At 35.7% G+C, this 23,805-nt stretch overlaps 1 protein-coding gene across 2 annotated transcripts in view; it reads right to left on the reverse strand.

Moving 5' to 3' along the window:
- Window positions 1-2,318: 2,318 nt before the first annotated feature.
- The window catches only part of PDCD6IP (programmed cell death 6 interacting protein), a 32,784-nt gene continuing 11,297 nt past the window's right edge, over window positions 2,319-23,805 (reverse strand). The window contains exons 3-18 of one of the 2 annotated variants that reach the window (XM_084511638.1): window positions 23,354-23,423; window positions 21,737-21,864; window positions 21,038-21,191; window positions 18,309-18,409; window positions 15,743-15,859; window positions 13,592-13,814; window positions 12,708-12,831; window positions 11,832-12,009; window positions 11,251-11,362; window positions 10,319-10,488; window positions 9,238-9,486; window positions 7,828-7,962; window positions 6,837-6,931; window positions 4,328-4,460; window positions 3,739-3,950; window positions 2,319-2,973 (exon numbers count right to left, since the gene is read on the reverse strand). In XM_084511638.1, coding sequence (XP_084367764.1) covers window positions 2,805-2,973; window positions 3,739-3,950; window positions 4,328-4,460; window positions 6,837-6,931; window positions 7,828-7,962; window positions 9,238-9,486; window positions 10,319-10,488; window positions 11,251-11,362; window positions 11,832-12,009; window positions 12,708-12,831; window positions 13,592-13,814; window positions 15,743-15,859; window positions 18,309-18,409; window positions 21,038-21,191; window positions 21,737-21,864; window positions 23,354-23,423 — 2,370 coding nt within the window. In that variant the 3' untranslated portion in view covers window positions 2,319-2,804. Of the gene's footprint in view, window positions 2,974-3,738; window positions 3,951-4,327; window positions 4,461-6,836; window positions 6,932-7,827; window positions 7,963-9,237; window positions 9,487-10,318; window positions 10,489-11,250; window positions 11,363-11,831; window positions 12,010-12,707; window positions 12,832-13,591; window positions 13,815-15,742; window positions 15,875-18,308; window positions 18,410-21,037; window positions 21,192-21,736; window positions 21,865-23,353; window positions 23,424-23,805 lie in introns of both variants that reach the window. The other variant, XM_084511637.1, reaches the window with a different exon arrangement.

A 23,805-nucleotide genomic window follows, 5' to 3' on the forward strand; every position in this document is an offset into this window, starting at 1 on the left:
CATCTGCCGGAGTAAGTTAAAGGCTTGTAAGAGTGAAGTTAACACCTTTGCCCAGTAAAAACATGCTGCTATGAATCATATCAAACCCAGCCTAATGCAAGACAATGATAACATACTTTAACCTGAAGGCAGAAGGGCATTACGATTTCCTCCTCATATAACCAAAGGGAAATATTTTCAATCAGCCTTGAAAAGTAGTATCACTACAATGATTTAAGTACAGCTGTTATTACAAAACAGCTGCTGTACTGTAAAGCACCTGCTTTACAGGTGCTGGACACAGGACACTGTTTCACACAGTAGCTGATACGCTAAGTGCATTCACCACAGCAGAAACTCACTTGGGAACCCATAATTTATTTCCATCCTTTGCAAAGTAAAGACTTGTCTGAAGCCATAGTACTCAAGAGAGAAGCCATGAAATCAGGTTTTCTAACTGATTTTTTTTTAATAAACTATAGAAGAACAAGGTAACATTTCAACTGAAGTCATGACAGCTGCATGCTTAAAAGCAGATACATACATGTCTCTGGATTTTTCTGTTCTTTTTAGAAAAAAGAAAAATGGTCATATGAAAGCTGAAAGTACTGCACAGATTTCTATACATATTCAACTAATATCAAACTAAAACAAACAGTAACAATTGGAGAAATGTTTTAACAGTGATTTTAAATCTAGGAAACCTTAAAATTTCAGTTCTAGGAACCCTTATGCTGAACAAGTTACTTTTTTATACAGCATTGAAATAAGTCCTATAAATTGAGGCACTAGAAACAAAACTTACCCAATAGCTCAAATGCATCTCATGTGCAAACAGAACAATCTACAGGCAGTAGTGTACTAGAAATGTAGAACTAAAATAGCTGAGTTAAACTTGCACTTGCTCACATCAACACAGTGATATTAGTGGAAAACTGCTATTTTTTCCAATTAAGAGTAAAATCAGATTCTGATTGTTGATTCAAAACAGTTCCCTTCCTAGCCTTTTCTCATTGTCCTTGCTTGCCTCTTAAGTATTATTATTATGAAAAACATTGGAGATGTCCCTGTGCCACCCCATTCAGCCATGGTTATAAAGAAACGCAAAGCACCTCTCTTTGCACACCGTTGCATCTATGGTGTTCAATTCACCTATTCCATCCTTCTCCCCTACATGACTGAGCTTCTACAGATCTGGTAAATCTGTTTAGAACTAGATACTCATGTTCTGAGAGATGTTTACTTTTCACTTTATGATTTACATTTTCTGTGGGGGACAGGGAGCATTAACGATGAGTAGCCTTCACGAAGTAATTCGAGTGATCACATAGCAAGAACTTGAGACAAAGAAAGAAGCTCACATGGATACGTATGTCGCTTTCTTTAAGCGGAAGAGTATTCAAGATCCAGTAAGGTTCACACCCAGATGCTACAGTAACTGGCACCCTCTAACCCCCCCTCCATTAAACTATACCTTGCTATTTTAATCAGGCACTTAAATAGAAAAACAAAAGTAGTAACATTTAACATAGGTATTGTGATAACTATTCTGTATGGCCAGAACATCTTGTATGAAGCGCTCAAGAAATTAACTGTCCTACAGAACTAAGGTCTACAGGAGGAGTGACTCCCTGACTACACATTATGTTTAAAAAATATGAAAGAAGTTTAGCAAATATTTGGTAGAAGCCATTGGCCATAAGCTTATATTCTTCACTATCTTAATGCAAAACATAATGCAAGGTAGTCCCTTAAGAAAATGGATCCAAAAGTAAATATTCAGTGTGCTTTAATTTACAAGATAATTTTTTCTACCATAAAAAAAACTCTCCACAGATAATAAGTTCCCTGAGGGAATGCATAAAGTTTGAGCTCTTTACTGGGGAAAAAATATCATATAAAAACAATTTGAAAATCTCCAACAATCAACAGTTGCCCTTTGTTAATCAATTACACATTTTTGATTAACTTCTGTGAAAAACATGGGTTAAACCAACCAACCATTGGTCCTCTAAAAGGGATCTTGATCTCTCTTCTTTCAAAACATTTTCTTGAGATGACAATAACTGTTCTTTTAAAGTGATAATGAAAATTGTTTAGTCCAAAACACTTCAAAAGGTACAGGATTCTATTCACAAGACTTCAACTACCAGTATCAAAATGGTTAGTTATAGACTTACAAAAAAATAGAGGTTCAAGGAGAAGAGGTGTAAATTCAGTTGTAAGGCTAAGCATTTGAGATGTTATTTTGGCATTACAGCCAAGTGTAAGTCAAGGGACAAATGAAAGAACCTAAAACCACACAAAATATAATTTAATGGTAATGAAAATGCCAAGTGTTTAAACCATTCTTACGTAATTTATTTTTTTACTGATGATTTACAAGGCCTTGATTATTAGACAAAATAGCTTATTTTAATTAAACTCAAAAAATACAAACCATTAAGAGTATAGAAGGAAATGCTATGTAGTTCCATAGAATATATAACACCCAGTGCAAGCACTGCTCCATTTTTCTCATCTAATCCATTTTTAATAGGATTTTTGCAAAGAAACATTTTGGTCTAGCCAACATGTAGTGTACAATTTCAGACCACTGAATTAGGTTCTAGTTCTGGTTTTACTCTACAGTCTGTACTGCTGCCACAGATCTTTGAGTGTTTCATGTAATCAAAAACTGATCTAGACACTTTTGAGCAGTTAACAATGAACAAGAGTTATAGACTGCCTACAGTTCAGTATGGTACATTAACTGAAGCTGAAGTTTTAGTATCCTTATTGCAATTTTCTCCCAAATTTTTAACAAGCAGAGCTTCTGTGCAGATCTATTGCTGAGGGTAATAAGGCTGTTGAGGAAAAGGGTATCCAGGTTGTTGAGATGCTGGATATGGTGGTTGTCCTGGGTTCTGAAAGACAGGTGATGGCACATATGGCAGATTATACTGGCCATACATGTATGGATTATAGCCTACTGGCATTGGCATCTGACAATACCTGTGTGAAGAAAAAAAAGCATGTTTTAGTTGCAAAACATTGATAACACTAGTTTGCAAGTAATTTAACTCATTGATAGACACAAAAAAAATGCAATCACAGTAAAAGCTTTCTTTTCATACTACTCTGTGCAACAGAAAGTGTGGCAACTTTTAAGGACCAAACAAAGTATAATGCATGGAACATAACTGGAGAGCGAAAGTAGAGCAAAGTAACTTGCTAAAACTAGAAGAACTGATGCAAACTGATTCTCTTATGCTTAACATCATTGTACATATATTAACATTTTCAGAGCCTGCTACTGAAAAAGATGGCAGCTGTTTCCAACTCCTTGTCCTGACTCCAAAAGAAATGAAAAAGCATCAGAATAAAGTACACTACTCAAATGCAATTTGTTCTGCGTATCTTTAGCAAGATACCAGGATTTAAAAAATGATATGCCAACATTTAGGAGATAAAAACCAACTAATTATGCAAGGGATGGCAACAGTCCACAAACCATGGTTAAGGAACTGCAGTCCTATCTCCTCCTTTTAAAAAGGGGAAATGGAAAAAAAAGGAGAAACCCTGCAACCAAAATGAACCCCCCCATAAATACTGTCAGCAAATGATTCCAACAGGAATTACACAATTAAAACTGAAAAATCACCACATCTCAAGAACACTAAACATATGTTCAGTGATAAAAAAACAATTTAAATATGTCACAAATAAGTGCTTTTAGATTATGGGTTACACAACAGCATAAGTACTCCAATAGCATACCCTGGGAAACCTGGATAAGTTGGGTAAGGAGGTCCCTGTGCTTGTGATGGTGCAGTGCTGGATGCACCGACTCCCGGAGCAGGAGCAACAGGAGGAGCTGCAGCAGGAGCCGCAGGAGCTGCAGCTGGTCCAGTTGGTGCAGATGCAGTAGAACTGCTTGCTGCGGAAATCACTGGTGGTGGTGGCCGTGCTGGTGGCTGTGGTTTAGCACCCTAACAAAAGAGGGTGAATTAAGTTGGAGCTTCTTTCAGAAAGTCATGGAATTAAAAGCTTTGGTTATGATTTACTTTTTTTTTTTTTTTTTTAAAAAAAAAAAAAAGAAGAAGAAGAAGAAGGAGAGGCATTCTATATTCCCTTTATATAGATAATAATGCATTGCATCTGGAAAACAGTGAACTTTCCATTTCAGATATACAATTATGAAAAACACTAACTCTCCATGAAGTTTTGAGACTTCTCCCTCTATTTCACTCCTACCCTTCTCTAAATACACCAATACATTAAGGAGTTATATAAACAAGATATAGATCAGACTTCCAGAGTATGAACCTTCTATTTCCAACCCACCAATTCCGGAGCATTTACTTACCACCATGGTTCTGGGTGCTGGAGTGGGAGTCGATGATGCAGCAGGCTTACCTCCTCCGGCTGGTGTGGTCTGATATGTAGGCAGAGGAATAGAGGGTGCACTAGGCTCCCTAGCAATGCTTTGCTGCAAATCTCTATTAAAAACAGACAAGCAAACATACAGCTTTATTTACAAATTGTTATACACTTCAGCAAACTATATTAAGAAAAAGTGACAAAATAAATTTAATATTTAAAGCCTAATCAGTGAGCTAGCTCAAACAATTTAGAGTGCAAATCACTTTCATTACAGAAAATCCTCCAGCCAATCTTTGATTAAATGTTACATTTATTATTCTAATAACATCTTTATGTTCCAGCTCAATACTAGGTATAGATCACTACTCTTGGATATGACTTTGGTAAGATACAAGGAGGCTTTGGTGTCATGTTTTAGCTTCCATTAAACAGTGAGCAGATTTTACAGTCAGCTTGTCATGAAAATTCTGAGGAAGCAGTTACATATTCAGATGGATAGAGTATATTATTCAATGCAAAAGATTTAATACTTGAGATTCGACAGATTCCTCCAAAACACTTCAGGAAGCAGTTAAAGTTTCAAAAAACTTCACATAAAAATATAGTATACAAGATACATAGCAACATATAACAGCTAGAACTTCATACCTGGTATTCTGAAACAGAAGACAAGGGAGACTGACAAAGGCATACAGTCTAGTTAGCAACAAACTACAGGCTTCTATTATATAGCATGCAAAGGTGAGCTCCAGAGAACAAAACTAGCAACTTTACTGGTTGAAAAAAAAAAAAAAAGAGACAAACAAGAGCTCCAAAAAAAATGCCTTTGCAAGAAAACTATCCCTGCTGTATCACTAGGAAAAAAGAATGGTGATAAAGAGCTGGAAATACTGTCTTCGTGCACCATTACATACACTGTTACATACACGTATGTCAAACTACTTGCTGCAGACAGTGGAGTAATTATCCAATGCTGTTATTATCCTGAAACTATCAAAACCAGTATCTACCATCTTAGAAAAATAACTAAGGGAAGGAGTTAGCAATTTTCTCTTAAAACTAAGCTGTAAAGATTGGTGGCTTTCAGAATGAAGTCTATTTTGGCCAACCAGCAACCAAGCACATCAAATGTAGAGCTTAAAACACTATTAAAACTGGTCATCCAATGGGCAATCATGAAACAAGGTCGCCAGTGCTACATGAGATACCAGTTCCCCAAATTCATTTTTGCTATATCAAGACAGAACCCACAGCCAGTATTTTGATTTTAATGGGGCGGAAGGGCAGGTAGGACACAGTGCACAACACAGACCATTTCAGCCAAAAAACATAGGCTGAGCATACTAAGAAATACATTTGGTAGACATACTACAAATATCCCAAATCCAATCATTTCTGCAAACCTTGAGAGTTTCATGTCAGTGAACAGTTAACACATGAGGAAGTAAAAGAGAGTATCATTGCAAGATTCAGCTGAATGTTATATCAACACTACACCTACCTCTTTAACACTGAATTCTAACATATTAGAGACATGAAATATTCAGACCTAAGCCTTGGTTCAGCAGCTTACAGCTTCCATACTTCACGTATGAAGGAAGGGAGGGGAAAAAAAAGAGGTGGAAGGGGTTGTATATGGTTGCCAAGTATTTTAAAACACAATAACCAAGTGGTAAAAAGCAATTGCAAAAAGGATGAGGTTAGACAAGGTAAAATTTGAGAGCTAAGCATTCACAACAAGGTACACGCACAGAACAGCTGCAGTTTCACCACTTATAGTTTTACTAAAAACTAGCCCTTTTTATTAAAGGCAATGCGCTTTGCTGAAGAAAGCTGAAAACTGGAAAAGGCGAGCCTTTTCAATTATCCTTTCTTCTTACACCAAGTGCACAAAAATTACATTTGAAGCATACTACACTAACTTGATCACATGCTAGGGACAAAAACAACACAACTGTTCCCTTCACAGGAAGGATAAAAACTACTTCCCTTTCTTCAGTAGCACAGGCAACTCACATAATCTAAATAATAACATAACAGACCAGATCAGACTACAGAGCAGAGACCAGTGTTTTTCCCTCCACCACACTGGGGGACACAGAAGGCAATTATATGCTGAAGCACCTAGATAACTTCTCAAACCAAGTTGACAGCAAGGGCAAGATGCAGAAATCAAAAGCTCCTCAAAAAAAAGAATAAAATACCACCAGACGCACACCAAAAAACGCAGTAGAGTAAAATCATGGTAAGATGACACATGTTCACACTATATGGGAACAGGAAAACAGACTTCTAAGTAGCATTCACTATTTATGTCTATTATTTTTGTAGATTTTCAAGGGAAGGAGAGTAGGGTTAACACACGAGGCAAAGAGGATATAGTCAACACATTCATCCTTTCTTGTGTCATCAAGTACCATAATAAACTTGTCCAAAGATTACCTTCTGATAAATACTTAATTTCTACAATGCTTAAAGTATTTAAATCTTACTTGAGCAGTTCATCTCTTTCAGTCTTGCGAGCAAAGACAATGTCACTGCATTTGTTTTGGAATTTCAGAAGGATTTCCGTCAGCTCATTGTAAAACTAGTAAAGAAAAAATTAACATGCTCAATCAATACTTTCAGACTCTATGCTAGTGTATTTCTACATACTGACCCAGTTATAGGCATTACATTACTACTTTGCCCAGAACCTGCTGTTCCAGTAAAATTTGCTAGTGCATTTGTATTCTTTTCCAAAGCAGACACTAGCCAGCTCTTGTCCTTACCTCTAATATTGTACAATTGTACATACTTATAAGATTAAAAACTACATACATAGTTCAAGACTGGAAAGACTATTTAAAAACAGAACAAAACTTGGTCACTTAGTGAGGAACTATACGGATTTTTTTTTATTTTTTTTTGTAATTATTTTACTGCCTTCAGTCAGTTCCATGCATTCAATTTTCATTGACATTTCAAAGCTTTGTTTTCTTTTTTTTTTTTTTGCTCTAGCAGACTACCAATTCAATAAATCAGTAAAAGCATTTAGTACTGAAGCAATAAGAGACACATTCCAGAAGCCCAGATCAAAAAAGCAAGTTAAATAAAGCCCTCCTCATCTTTCCTCATGTATGCACCAGCAGTATATAAAACATGGATTTGATAAACTGATTAATTATTATGGGAGAACAAATGAAAATTCTTCATATAAAATGGCTTTTCTGGGTCCTTCAGCATTAGTTACTCAGCTGTAATCAATACCTGTTCCTATTTCAATATAAATCAACACTCAAAAAAGCTTGCTTTTCAGAGAGGAACAAAGTGTTTCACAGCTGTCAAAACAAAATTCAAGCAACTCACTGTCCTCACTTCAGCAGTACAATTTTCAAAAACGTACCTCCTATCTAGCATTGACTATGACGTTTATTATGACTTTAGATTCACATCTCACTGTGTAAATAAAACATTCTTCCTGTTCTTTAAGAATTACTTTACCTTTGTGCCTTCTTTTAAATTGGCTACAAGTTCCACAAATTTGTCATTTGCCACAGCTAAGTTCTTCAAAACTTCTTCTCTTAAATTAGATTCATTGTTTGATTGTTTCATCTTTGAAAAATCTTGATGTGCATTCTTAAAAGGAAGAAGGGAAAAAAATGAGCAATGATAATAATGCAGCCTGGTTCCATGTAAGATTCTGCATCTCCTGTTCTTAATTTTACTCATGGCTTCTACCCCCTTTTCCCAATGCCTACCTTCATCACCTTCCAGCCACACAATGTACTTCTGATACTTGATAACTGCCAAGTGCAGTGGCTATTTCAGAATTAAACGTGTATTAATTGACAGGCAGGAGGTATCAACTAATCATCTGTTCTCTTTGGTTGACCTCCAGGTAATTCTTTAGTTCCTACTATAGAGATTCCTTCAGAGAATATACTAATTAGGCTCTCTGCTGTGCTATACTCCACTGATATTTATAAAATCATCTCAAAAGTTACAATTTTTTTTAGAAGCTCTACCTCAAATCTACCTCAAATCAAAACATTGGCAAGCTATTAAAAGGCCAGAGAAGAAGAAAACTGACAAGAGGCTCAGTTGCATCTCATTTCTTTAGGAAAAAAACTTAAAAGACTACTTCAGCTGCCAGAAGCAGCAATCAAACTTGTATTCCAGGACACTCAAATATCAAAGTAATATCCATCAAGATTTTAGAAGTATCTATGTTAAGAAATGTATGAATATAAGATCCCTGATAAAAGCAGTGCCCATATTGTCATCTAGAAGCAATAACTCTTCAGAAAGGGAAAAATTAAGTGCAAGTTGTAGTCAGAAGTCACAAGTAATCTTGCACACAAATAGGCCCCATCATCACTCAAACAATTGTTCTTATTTGTCTAAGCACTAGGACCGACTCTTTTGCCAGATGTTTCAGGTACCTGTCCCTAGTGTTACTGACAAATTAAGACTGAGGTAAGTCACAGTATAAGAAATTTTCAATAATTTTTACTTACAGGTCGCTTGTTATCCCACAAATAACTATCCAGATGGGATGACAGGAGGAGGAAAAAAAGATTAAACCAAACCAAAACTTCTTACGCACAGTTAAGTTTCTTCAAGGGCAAAACCATCTGCAGAATTGGGCCAAGAGAACTGACACTGGAGCTCTGGCAGAGTCTGCTAGAAATCTACATTTCTTTCCAGTGAATACTAAACCAAAACCCTGTATTTTTCCGTGATCAGAGGGATAAAGGAGTATCAATTGTTCTATGACAGTCATAAGCAAAATGGAGTAGAAAGCATATCTACAGAAAAAAAAAAAGCTGTAGATTTCTACTGTACTGGAAATGTTGAGGAATTGCTGCTATAGTTTGAGAGCAAAGACAACATACAGACAGGTGGTGGTACCTGAATGTTTTTGAGAAGTTCTTCCTGCTTTTTCAAGGACTCCTGCACTTTCTGTGTGTAACTTCCATAAATTCTGTCCAACTCAGTCACAGAGATAGCCTCCTCATTTATAGCACCATCTTGTGCAAGTGCAGCCAGGAATTTGCTCGTCATGTCAAAATTTACAGCTTTCATGTCATTTTCCAGTTGTTCTCTCTCCTTTTTAACTTCATCCAAACCAGCCAGCAAAGTTCTTAAGACATTAACGACCTACGTAATAAAATTGTCAAGTTAATGAGTTCTGAAGAATTACTGCAAAAATAAAAAATCTATTATTAGTTTCTATCTTGCACTCCTCACAGGTACCAGCAATAATGCTGCATGCACTTCTGTTTACAAATGTATTTAAGATGACGTTTTAAGGATTCATGACTAAAAACTAAATGCAACGTAACAAAGACCTTCAAGCATTCCTCAAGCTATATTCTCCTCTACAGTATCTGCTTCCACTAATAACATTGAATTACTACAAATACAATGTTTTTTTTGTTTTGTTTTCGAAAAAAGATCAGGCATCTCACAATATTGTAAACATAGGAATTGGTTTGAAGTAAATGTATTTGATTTTCATGAGAAAAGTTACAACATGAGCCAGGACTTCCTCAGAAAGCAAATTGGTGTAATTGCCTTTAAAATACTGGATTTAAAATATACTTTAAAACTTAAAAACATACTTTAAAACACAGGAAAACATTTATTTATTTATTTATTTTAAATCTAATTGCCCAAGAGCCTGAGCATTACTTTCTATCACCCTATACAAAGTATTCATCAAATACTGCTCCTTTTACAGTTGTTTGTCACCCAGTCTTGCTGTACTTAGCAACTGAACTTGCTTACATTAAGCATAACAAAATATACTCTAGCAAACTTTAAACAGAACAAGCAAGCAAGTTTTTTGGAAGTACAAGTTACCCCCCTGCATAAATTGGGATAGAAACAATAGCAATTAAGAATCAGCCTCCACACAGGTCAACTTGAGTCTATTCTGTTAGATGAGTAGCCCTTCTATCCAAAACAGAGAATAATTTCCATGCTTTACCTCACTTCCTTGTAATGTTTTTGCTGGGTTAGCAGAAGGAATAGCTGCATTGAGCTCTGCCTCTGGCTTACACAGAAGTGCAATTGTATCCCGGTGAGACTGATAGCATTCTCTAACTTGCCCATCTGCTTGCACAGCTTTATTCAAGATACTATGGAAATTGGCTCCCTCTGGTGGTGGACAGAGAAAACAGGCGTTAACATTTCAAAACCTGTCTCACACCAGACTGGTTTTCAATGTTCTTCAGCAAGTCTTCATACATTTTTATGGACCAGCACATTAAATGTTTGTTTTAAGTCTTAACATCATAAGTTTCCTATACAAGTACGGCTTAAGCAAAGCATCTCTATTATTCAAAGAGGCATATGACAGCGTATTAATACACACTAGTTTGAGCCACTCAGATTTTAAGGCCTGTGCTAAGGCACTTCACTAAGGCACTGGTACTAGCTATCTTCAAAACAATACATACTAAGTATACAGAAAGCCTGATATGGTGATGATTGTAAGTAATTTAACTAACCATTGCAAAAAAAGAAAAATCAATGACAAACGAACACCTTAGGAAATAACAAAAAAAAAAAAAAAAAAAGGTATTAACACACAGACACACTAAACTAAAAGACCCATGTAAGTGGTAATTGAAACCAAGTTCTTAGGAGGGCAGCTATCTTTTGTTATGTACCATCTCTGAAACTTCAGCATTCACATGCGCTCCATGGTTGCAAAAGCAACAAACTCTCCTCTACAATAACCCTCAACTCTGAGTAATAGCACAGATAACAACAAAGATATTTTACCACACCCTCTCCTAAACTGATTTGTATCTTTAAAGACAGTGTCACAATACTGAACACTACTTATATTTACACAATGAAAATGAACATTTTTAGAACATTCCTAAGATCCAAGCCAAGAAATATTAACTTTACCTGCCCTTAAAGGCTTATAGAGTTCAATGGATGGCGTTCGCTGCCAGCGTTCTTTAAATTTTGTTCGGAGTTCATTGTCTGTAGTTTCTTCTTCATCTAACAACCGTAGGGACTGCAAGAGTTAAAAGTGTTACATGCATTATAACCCCTTGTAAACATGCAATAGCTATAGTATATACCTAGAGTAGAAAACACCACCAACACAAATATCTTGTATAAATTTAATTTGGTAAATAAAAGATACAGAAGACAAATGATTAAAATCTGTACAGAATGTTTCCCTGCCTCCCCCAGCTTAATCTTAAAAAAGAAAATACTCATAAGTGAACATTCATACGTGACAGCCTGGTTTTGGCATGTGTGGACTGAACACTTAAACAGCATGTTTTTTAAGTACTATTACAAGCAGTATTTTTAGTGCTATCACAAGCACTGTGGTTTTAAAATGCTATTAAAGTTGCAAGCATTTTGTATAACCATGCACTTTTTCTATTGTCATTTAAAGAAAACAAGTTGAGCGGTAGGTAGTGTGTTGTTTTTTCCCCAAGAATGTCTTGAGTGTTAGCAGTTGATGAGCTTACTTCATCTAAGATTTCTTTGTTCCTTTGTAGCAGCTCAGGCAAATCTTTGATCAGCTGATCAACAGTCTGAATTCCTCCCTGTTCAATCACAGACTTGGACTTGTTCAAAATGGACTGAGGAACAGTATCACCAGACACATCTTCAATTGCAGCCGGAAGATTGAGGGAAGCCAACACACTGAAAAAGTCAACATGTTATACAGCAACTTGTGTGATGTGTTGGATACCTGTAATATACCCTGTTAATAATATTGCTATCCAAATAAATGATCACACAGTCCATTATCAGAATGGATGCATTGTACAACATATGTTTGGACAGAAAGATCAAACTGAATACTTGAAATTTATTCCTAGACTACACCTCTCTAAAAGCGAGTTTCAAAGCTCTTAAAAGCTAAACAAATCCTAGTCTTCTAGCTCCTACAAAAGTGACAAACATTTTCAGTAACAACTATCTGGTAAATAAATAACCAACTGCCTTGAGTTACATTCCTATCTTTCAGGTTGATAAGATTTATTATTATTAAAGAACAAAATCTTGGGGGAAAAATACCATATAGTGGATCACTGGTTCAATCAAGCTGACCACTGAAACATGAAAATCCCTGTAGATTAATGGTAGTGGAACTCTTTCTGAGCAAGTGTCAGATTCCTAAAGACTGATGAAAGGCTGAAGAAAATGAATGCATCTAAAGAACAAACTGTATTTCAAGTAGTTCCACTTAGACCACTATAGACCTCAAATTTGCCAGCCTACTACACAGGAATAAAAAACTTTACCATAATCTGCATGTTGACAGGCTGCAAGGGAACTAGTATTGAGAGGCTGTTCCATAACTCATCTTGATAAAGTTAACAAGAAGCCATACTTACCCATTTGCCAAATTTGTGGCTTCTCTCATCTGGGCTATTAGCCTGTTTACTAGATCTGCCTTTCTCTGGTTATAAACACTCACAGATTGCTGAACTTGCAATGGAACCATCTTCTCAAACAGGTCTACAAGGGAAGGAGCATAAATTACTGTAATTGCACTGTGAAAGTAAAAGGATACAAACATCTTCATGGCTCTTTAGTACAGGTTGTAATACAGAAGACCGATCTACACAGTGTAAGATAGTTCTTCTCTGCTCCCCAGGCTGTGTTAAAAATAAATCTATTTCTACAATTCTCTAGCTTAATATAGTGGATATTTCAATAGCTGTAAATATTTAGATTTCCATCTAAGGCAGAAATTGAGTTGAAGTAATTTAAAAGCGTTACATTGAGAACATCTGTATGACTACAAGTCATATCTTCCTTAAGGCTCTTTTTAAAAGGAAGGAAAGGAGAAAGACAAGAGCAGATCATTTTTCAGAACTTCCCTGTTCAGACAACAAACTGATATTTTGGAGCTTTACGAAGGCCAGCAACTAGATTAGTGAAGATTATATGATTTGATACTTATCCCCAATATTAGTGTTCTTTCTGAAGTTAAAAAGATTGGTTTAGTATCGAAGAACAGCAGCTGAGAAAAATCTGAGAATATCTTAAAGATAACATTGCAGATAATGACTTTCAACCTGTCGTTTAATCTCCTAGTATGTTGCTCATCAAGCAGTAAAACAACAACTTAGAAAAAAATGATACTTTCAAAAACTGTGGTAAACTTCATAGATTCAGAAGTAAACATTTACATTTTCATGTCACAGAGGAGCATTAGTGACCACGTGCGTTTTACAAGATAGTAATTATGACAAGCTTCGCCCACTTTGCTTACCCGTGAATTTCTGACTGAGGGGAACAACAACAGGAGTAGACTTCACAAGGCTGGCTTTTCCAATGGGCTCCAAGTCTTTCAGGTCAGGAACACGGTCATGATAAATGAAGTCATTATCTTTTTTGGCAGCTGTAAGTGCACGGTTGATTTTGTCAACCAAATCTTTAACATTTATGTATTCATCATAACGAGACGCCACTGTTTTAACCAAGTCTGCTGCATGCTAGAAAATAAAAAACACAGTTAAAATTAAAATGTTCTCTCTCTCCCTCCATTATATTTGTTTAGGAAAACAGATGAGTGTCCCAGTTAGCCAAGTGACTATACTTCCAAAGCATATGGTTGATATTCTTCTTTTCTGTAAATGATGGGGCGGATATTTTTTTGGGTATCAAAATTGAAAAAATAATTTACCAATTAGAATAGTTTAGTGGAAAAAAAAAAAAACAGTGGGCAAGTTAATATCCCACAGTAGTTTCACTATGAGTCCCCAAAACCAAAAAGAAGCAAATATGGGTTAGAGGCAGTAACACCACAAAAACCCGTTCTCAAAAAAAGTCACCATGTCATTTTCATGTTCATTTGTGAAATCAAAAGCTCATTTTTGCAGATAAGGTTCAAATCTTGCTCACATGCACAGAAGAGGCTAGAACAGAGTCCTGGTTTTCACACCTGCTACCAACACCTAATCTCAAACTCAGAAGCTGCAGAAAAATATTGCTGAAATCCTACTGCACGTTAAAATAAAATACAAGGTCCAATGTTTCTTCACTTCCATTTGCTGCATCTACATACAACCCTGATATATCTGGCTTTCCTACACCCAATTTATTTTCAGAGTGATAGAGGACAACACCATCCTTCGACTGTATCTGTTTCATCATGTACACATTTGTGTTCCAAATACATAAAAACATGTAAGAAGCAATTTTAGTCAAGATTTATGTAAACTCACACCAGTTCAAGAACTCAAGGTTCTGAGGATTGAGAAGTGGAACCTAAGAGATATTAGAAATATATTTAAAGTTTGCTGACATTTTTTCTATTTTCCATTGTGCCAAAAAGCACTCAATAGCAGTTCTGTTCTTTTCTGTCTCCTTCCCCCCCAATACTATACGTTTAATTAGCATTTGCAAGAAACAGGGTGACAGGAGAAGATACAGGAGTGTGTCATGTATACTTTAATTTGGAAGTCTACAACAACTGTTCTTACCCTACTCCCCGCCTAATCCATCTTTGATCTAGTTTGATCTACCAAAACAAAAAAAAAGTATTACTTTATTTCACCTGAATTTCTCAAAGCAGCTCATCAGGAAGGATACTAGATCTCTCATATATGTTAATTATGGAAGCAGCATTGTAGTAACTATGGAGGACAGGATTTAAGTTTTACTTTACTAAACATATTCAAATAAAAAGAGAGGACTAACTTCTCACTACATCTCATTCATGACAGTGTTAAAATAGGTAATGTCATATTTCTCTTCAGACTTCACTAAAAAAATCTTAACTACTCAGCATGAAGGGATACTTCGTGTAACAGAGCATTATGTGGGCTGAACATAAGAAGGCATTAATAGTCCATTACAGTGATATCCTAGAGAAAGAGCTTTGCTAGACAGATTTCAAAATCAAGAGTGAACAACAGGTATATATCTTCATCCATCACCCAGTAACAGTCATAGTATTTGCTATTAGAAGTTCATAATAGGCACTTAATTGTTATACAAACATGCAAAAAAAGTGAAGCTCCATCCAGAAGCAAGCTATAAATGCGTAACAGTAACTTTTAAAATGTCAACGTGATAATCCTACATCTGAAAACTTCCCTTGTGCTTTTCAAAAATAATTAAGGTTTAAATTGGGGATGCAGGAAAGGATTTAAGTACAGAGTAAGAAAATTTTCATTTATTTTAATAAAATTACTTAGGAACATTTAGTAAACATAACAGATGTGCTAATATTCTGAGATAAGCGTATGTAAATACAAAAACACAGACTTAATATGTCAAGCAGTATCAAACTGTCCAAAAATCATTGAAGTCCAGAGATATTTATCTTGGCAGCTGCTAGTAATTTGATTCATTTGATAAACATGATTTAACTTTTTCTTCTGAAAAATGTGAGAAAACAAGTATACGTTTTACACACCTGTAACCTCCCAATCTCTTCACCAAATTTCTTCTGCTGTTTCGCCAGGATAGATTGATGATATTCTGCATTGGCCTGCATAATGCAGTGCTTTGCAGCCAGAACAGGAAACACCTCCTGGAAATAAAAATACTGACCAGGGGAAAGTCCAACCACATAAACCACCACAGACAACATGGGATGCAGGAAGAAAAAGGAAGAAGAGGAAATTAGAATCACCCAATTAATGGTTTAGATAGGTTAAAATATTAGAGGTAAATGTCAGAGAACATGCAACTTAGCATGGATTGAATCCAGATTTTTTTTAAAAAAAATAACAACACGTTGCTGCAAAATTCTTAATGGCTATTATATTAGATGAACTACAATTTAAATTCAAGCCATGAAGTCGCAACATTTACTCCAAAGATTAGAAGTGCATGCACATATTAGAAAGGATAGTTACAAGAACATACCCAAACACCCCCAAGACAAAGCCAAGACAGTATTCTTAAAACAAGGGAGAAAGGGGAGGGATGAAAACAGGTATTTTTTATGTAATGAAGCAATTACACTTATAACAGCAGAAGGCTATCAAGAAAGTAACTCCAGAATCATGAAAACAAAGAACAAATAAAAGGACCACAAATATTGAGATATAAGCCATTAAAAAGTCATTTTTAGACTTCTATATAAATGCACTTATCTTCACAGGAGTACCAACCAAGACATGAAGAAAACATTATACTGCACCCCACAGCATTAGGCATGGTCTTTGATCAAGGATTTGGCCTTACTGTTTTATTTCTTAAATCAAGGAGCACTGGAAAAGCAGAGTGATGTTTTAAAGACCTCAGTACATAAAAACTGCTTCTTCACATTTGTGCAACCTCACTGCCCCCACCAGAAATGAAAAAAAGAGGACTAATTTTAAAGAAAATCAGCCAGGGAGGCTGGTTGCAACTGGAGCCTGACACATCAAATCACCTTCTATTTCACACTCCTAACTAAACATGTAACAGCTCTCAGAGCCAATGTTAACTCATAGAACCAGCAAACCTTATTATGTTATTTCAAATAATCAATTGACAAATTACTGTACAACTGGAACAGGCAGCAAATCTATTGCTTAGAGAGATTCACAAGCACAAAAGACAAAGCAGTAATTTCATTTAATCTCATCACCCCTCCGAATTCAATTACAACCACAGTACCTAAGCAAGAAATTGGCCCAATCTGTAAAATGCCAGTGAACGTACAAGAGGAAATACATGCACACACAAAAGAACCCAAAGTTGCAGCTAGGTAAAATATCTATTTAAAGTTAAATTAGGCTTTATTTTTTCCAAAAATATATGTTAAAAATATCACTAACTAGCCTACAGCAAAGGCATTTCTGTGAGATTTATTGCTTAAAAATAAAAATGCATACTGCTTTTACTTTAGTACAGTAGCACTTACAGTTTGTATAGCTATCAAGATTCTATTCTACAGTACAAGAAAAGAATAAAATGACTTGATTTTTTTCCAGAGAAAATAATTGCCGAAGTATTAAAGAGACTTATCTGGCTAAGAACATATATCAACTTGAAGGACCAGACCTTGACCTTTTTCATTTATCAATGGTCAAAATATTTCCACCAAGTTTTCTAATAGGGAAGGCATTATTTTTTTTGCTTCGTTTTAGTAAATCTAGCATATTTCACTTTTGTAACAAGACCAACCACTGCAAGCTGGAATGGTTATTTTAGAGTTCTGAAACTATCAATGAACAAGAAATAACTGAACATCAGCAGTGTGGGATGCTTTCCACAGATATTCAACCAAAAAGCACTATGTAAACCGATCTCCTACTTTGTTTGATATAACTGTCAGGAGTCAATACCAAAAAATAAAGTACATTTTATCCAAGTTTAAAGTAACTCACACTGCACAAAAGAATTTCTACTGTCTTATGATTTGAATATCATGGGTAAAGCCTTCTTCACTTGCTCATTCTTAAAATACCGGTTATTTAGTATATATTCAAAGAATGGAAAAAAATCTTCCTGTATATGCCAAAATCAAAGCCACTCACACAGTCAAGCCTAAACAGAGATAACTTACAAATACCAAAATTGTTTTGGGGTAGAAGAAGAGGAGATGGCAGGGAAGCAGACAGGGGACACACTTTCAGCCATATTTTACATTAACAGATAGGTGATCAACGATACTATATTCATCCTGTCACCAAGACAACAAATTTCAAATGAAAACTTGAACACTAGAAGCCAATTAAACCCCATTAGGAAGTGTTAGTTTGAAAAATAGGTTTAGTGTGTTAAGGCATCCCTAATTGTATCAAATATCCCAAGATCCCTTTAAACAAATGTCACAAGTAAACACATCACATTTTTTTTTTAATTGCTTAAGAAACAGTATATTTTTCTTCCTAGATTCTTCACTGTTTTTTAAGTTACAGGTTCAAATACAACATAAATGTAGCAATCACAGTCAACTTTTCTTGAGGATAACATTTTACGTGTTCTTCATCAAGCATGTTATGAACAACAGCAGATCCCATGTTATTTCTATGAGGGTTACTAACCTTGGGCAGAGTATCTTTATATTGACATTGTTTGTAAGCATCACCGTAATAATCTGCAGCTTGATTAGCTAGTTTAGCTATGATACCGTCTTTCATTTTATCTGGGGTTGGAGAAGAAAAAACAAAGAACAATTATGATTATCATCAATTTTTGAAGATGACATAATTTACCTGTTTATTTTTAAGCAGCAACTGTATTGCAAGGGTATAATTTTACAAGGGTGGAATCCCATTCTGCTTTCGATATCCAGCTGCAGCTTCCAGATTTTTTCACTTCAGTCATGAAACTGCAAGTTCAGTCAGTCCTAAGACAAAGCTTTCAGTAGCCACTAGCATTTATGCAGGATTAAGAGTGATGCCTCACCTCGTACCAAGAGCAAGCTGCCAGTAACAAGCAGAGTTCCACTCTAGCTTTGGCAGCTCCTTCTCAGACCTTTCCTTGTGCCAGCACATGCATTTGTGCAGTCACTCACAAAGAATTTAGGCAAAATATAGTCAGAAAAAATATATTCAATTTTCAGCAGGATCTGTTCCCTAATCAAACTCAATGTCAAGACTCAAAAACTTGAAGTGCAGCAGAAGAGAAGGGACTGGTCCTTTCCATAGAGGCCCACATTGAAGTCAACTTATAGGAGGCATTCTTTAACATCAGTAACTCGAGTTCCTCCAACTGGCATCCACTACTTCACAGCAGAGCCACATCCTCAGCAGCATTCCCCGCCTCTTTTTCTCACCCTGTTCCTAAAGCTAGAACTGTTAAAATGGGAACACACTATCAATTTTCATCTCCTTTCATAATTGCCTCTGGCCTACACTAGCAATTCAGCCTGCACAGACAAGGCAGGCAAACAATGCAAGTGTCAGCCATCTAAATAGCTGCTCTTACAAACAAGCATTTCCTGATTCAGGTGATTTTTGTATACTGCCAGACTGATAAGCATTAGTGGGATGTATGGGAGGTAAGAAGCCTTCAGGGCATACTTACTCACTAAAATCAAATCCCAAGTGACCTGCTCATTCCAGCCCACACACACATCTACAACACTGCAGACATGAGCTATGATGTATCTATGTTCTATGAAGTAAATGTATTTAATATATGCCAAACAGATCTTTTCACCATGAAAAAGGGTACAGACATATGGAGAGAAAGGAGTTGGCAACTAACTTTTTTGTTAGTGTTTCTTTCCAGTACACTAAATATTTAATAAAAACAAAACACCTAAATAGAACATCCTTGTAACCCCATCTGGTGTTTGTGTGTGTGTGTGTGTGTGTGTGTGCTAGTTACATATTCTTTCACAGAGCCTCAGCTTAAACAGAGAAAAAAAATATTAGTACTTTAGCCACATTAACAACAGAAACATTAGACATTCATTTGTCCATGTAAACAGTTCGGAACGGATCCGTCACCATTAGAGGCTTTTGTTTTCATTCATGTATCCTTAAAATATCAAAGCTACTATGCAAGCCTAGAGATGGACAAGCAAACATTCAGACTTTGAGACACTTAAAACGTTAAGAACCAACCATCAGAACCAACAAGCTCAGCTGGGTAAGGCTGCTAAACAGACCATCTCATGCTAGACGAAAAACAGAAAAATTGCATGTAATGCTAATCGTCAGTGCACCAAGAAGCTGCATTTGAGTTTTGAGACCAAGTCATGGACTTATATAAAAGCAATGTTCAAATATACAGAGACCAAAATACTGCTAAACAGCCTAATAAAGAACATAATCATGGTTTATCATTTAGCTGAAGGACATTAGTTTCTGGTTAAGATTCTTTTAAGATTAGGGCAGTAAGGCTATGAGGCTTTTGAGAAATCTTCCCTGTGAAGCAGCATACAAGTAAGATAAACTTCGCCTTCCTCCACTGTACTGCAAACAATACGGTGGAGAGCAGGGATAGGGGGGTGTGAACATCACATCTGACCTTTAGGTCCTTAGTTTTACTTTTGGGTACCTTTAAGTTCTAGATGTACAGTTTGTTCCAAGAGAGAGGAGCAGAAAAGCAAAACAGTCTAGTACTGAAGATGGTAGTGTTCCACAGGTAAGATCCTAGAAGCATATGTTCTTCAATAACTGCATGAAAATATGCTGCTGCTGAATGATTATTTCATAATCAGCCTTTAACAGTTATGGACCCAATTTTTGTTCTACCTGCAGAATTTCACTTTCAGAGATAAACTGGGCATTCTCAAAGTTAGACAAGGTTAGACAGTTCCATTCTTAAAAATGAAGGGCAATGGAACAATTTAATTCCACTAAACTCCTAGGAAATGTCCTTTGTTTCCCTGTACAGTCATTTTTCTAAATTCTCATGAGATCATCCCCCATGTATAGGAGGGAAGTAGTGGTAAAGCTCCTGTGCACTATTTCTAGTACTCTTGGTTCTTTTAGATGACGATTTTAGTTTTCAAGAAGGAAAAATATGTAAACCAACAAAATCCTTTGTAAACCAAAGTTAATTGTTTTGAACACAAGAAGGAAAAACAAATGGAACAAATGCACTGTCAAATGAACCTTAGACAAATTCTAAAATGACATCTGTAGTTTGTGTTTAATGACCCGCATTTGCATGTGGGCATGGTGTGGAAATCCGTAATGGGAAAAATAAAAACATTTGAAAGGCCATTTACCAGCTCTTAGTAATGTAATATGCTTTTAAATTTTTATGGAAGTTGCAATGAGCACTTAAATATTTAACCTAAGCATAAGAAGTATACCTCTTGTTGCTTTCAAAAAAAACACTTCTTGGGCTTGAGCCAACATAATAAGACTGAGAGTTCCAACTGTGTCGGGAGAGATGTCCACCGTGGGTTCTCGATTCAATGCTGACAGAACAGTGTCTTTAATGTGTTGGAAAGCACCACTTGCAAACTAAACAAAACAAAACAATATATTATCCTTCACATTCTCAAACAGATTTTTTACTTTTACAAATATAATACATAAAATAATTTCAAAAAATAGAACTTGTTCAGTATCCCATTTACTGTTTAGCTACCAAAAAAAATTCCTTGCAACTTCTTGTTCTTAAAGTTAACTTGCACTGAGACATTTATGAAGACTGACTACAAGTAAAAGCATATTGGCTATGGCTAATCACGTAAGAATGCGAAAATGTATTGCATTTTACCAAGAAGAATACAAGAGACTATCGCTATAGAACTTGTCAAGAATATTAGCCAAAGTCACTAAATCTTAAGCTGAAGGTTGTTACTTAACAACACTCTTGGGAGGTAGGGGAAGAGGGGAACTGTTATGCAATGAAATCCTTCAAAACTAGCAAATATGCACAAGAAAACACTAGGTAATTAGTCAACCTACCTTTGTAATTGAGGGAAAAAAACACATGCAGCTATAAAACTGATGTTCTAAGATCAATAACAGAATTCAAAAGCATAAGCAGGGAGTCTCTGTACCTGATAGTGTTTAGCTGCAGCTTTCAGTCCCTCATCATTATCTAGATTCTGTTCTGCTGCAATCTGGCTTGCCAGTGCTCCACAGTTGAACAAAACACAGGTCTTCTCATACCCCAAACTCGCCAGGGCTGCAATCAAGAGAGACAGTTACCCACACTTAAGAAAATAATCCTCAGTACTTTAGCATCCTGCAGAGGAAATCACAGTTTCAAATCAAAAAATAAAGCAAATCATAATGAAGTTTTAAAGTTGAAGTCCTCTTTAGTCCGAAGGCTGAACAGAGCCTTGTTTAATACTTCCACTAAATGTTTCTAAGTGAGGAACTATAAAGACCATAGTATAGAGGTCTACACAATACATTAAATAATTTGGAAATCTCTTTTGAAGTGTATTTTCAAACATCTTGTAGAGGTTACACATCATTCAAAAGACTAAAGCACAAGAAGATACGATTTCAAAGTTTCTGAAGTGCAAAAATACTTTATATCTAGAATTATTTTACACTTTGGACTACTTTTCAACTGTGATTTACTACAGTGAGAACAGCTGTTTAGCCATATTACTTTTCCTTAGACTCATCTGTTTATAGTTCTACCTATTAACTTAAACCAACATATTTCAGATTACATGGTTCAGATTCCAACCCAAACCATGGGTTTCTATGATTATCCAGAAGAACTTTCTAGAAGAGTTAAAATTAGAGCGAGGAAATTTGTGCAGCATTTGCTTATACATAGTGATGTGGTATATTGTTCTGCATATAGTTCACCCAAGCATATCTCTAGCACCTGTATTCAGAACATGGAAGTTGCATAGATTTTCAGTAGTTGCTAACAGAAAACTATATGCAAGATGGATTTTTATTTTATTATTTTTTTAAAAAAAAGAATTAATGCAACAGATTTTCCAGGCTTTGTCTACAGCTTCAAAATTGCAATGGTCATCCTTCAGCATTAACCATGATGAACACTCAGGTATAAACAGAAACAGAGAATGACAACAACTGGACAGCTTTACACTTAATTCAAAAGCATTTAGTCTTCGTTTCTGCATTGGCAAGTGTTCCAAATCCATTTTATGACCCAGAAATTGCAGGGCAGAATTGTCCCCATGCAAGTACAATGAAACAGACTCAAACTCCTTACTTTTGCAGAAAACAAATATAATTTATGTGTTTGAACACATAATTTATCTGTTTGAACACATTTTATAAAGTAACAGAAAAATCACTTCAGTGCATTGGCAGGCAGGTCCTTCTAGTAGTCTCTTGAAGAGCATGTGATGTCTAACTATGTTAATGAAGCCAGATAAACACTCTTCTTCCGTAGGGGACTTGTTTCACTTAGACATTTCACTTTTCAAAAGGATCTGACTTATAAAAAGCAATTAAGAGATGGCTTACCAAAAGCCTACCTTTGAAACTTGTCATCTTGAACCGTTTTCACTAAAGTCAGCTGGGGGTGTCCAAGGAACAGAAGTGATTTATCTCTTAGTAATGTAGCAGGACTTGTGTAAAGTTATACTGATAGTACTAGAAACACTATTAACCTTTCAGCTATAAAAAAAATATTCTCACATTTTATCATTAACACTTGCATTCTTGGTGTGATTACATACCCAGTTTGACAGAGCCTCCAAAAAGTGATCCTTTATCAAAAGCATCTTTCCAAGTAAATGTTACACAGACCTGAAAGTTGTGAAAAACATCTTTATTTCTAAAATAAACAATGAAGTCTTCAGAAAATATCCCAAATTTACATACTTATCCTTTTTTAATTCTAACAATATAAAACATTTAATTCACCAGTGACATTACAAACACTCTGGAAGTGTCAGAAAAACATCAAGAGTTACTTTAAAAAATTACTATATATTTTTTTCTTCCTGTTAGTTTTTTCAAATCTTTTTTTAAAGCAAACAAGATAAATTCTCAAAATAGACCTTCAGCTCCACTCCTCCTCTAAGTGACAGAAAAAATTACTTCCAAACTAAGATATTCCTCTCACATGAAGTCTGACAGACAGGTATGGTGTTCACAATTAAATGAAACTACCCAACCAGGCAGTTTC

Source organism: Aythya ferina, assembly GCF_964211825.1.
Source record: "Aythya ferina genome assembly, chromosome: 2".
NCBI classification, from domain to species: Eukaryota; Metazoa; Chordata; class Aves; order Anseriformes; family Anatidae; genus Aythya; species Aythya ferina.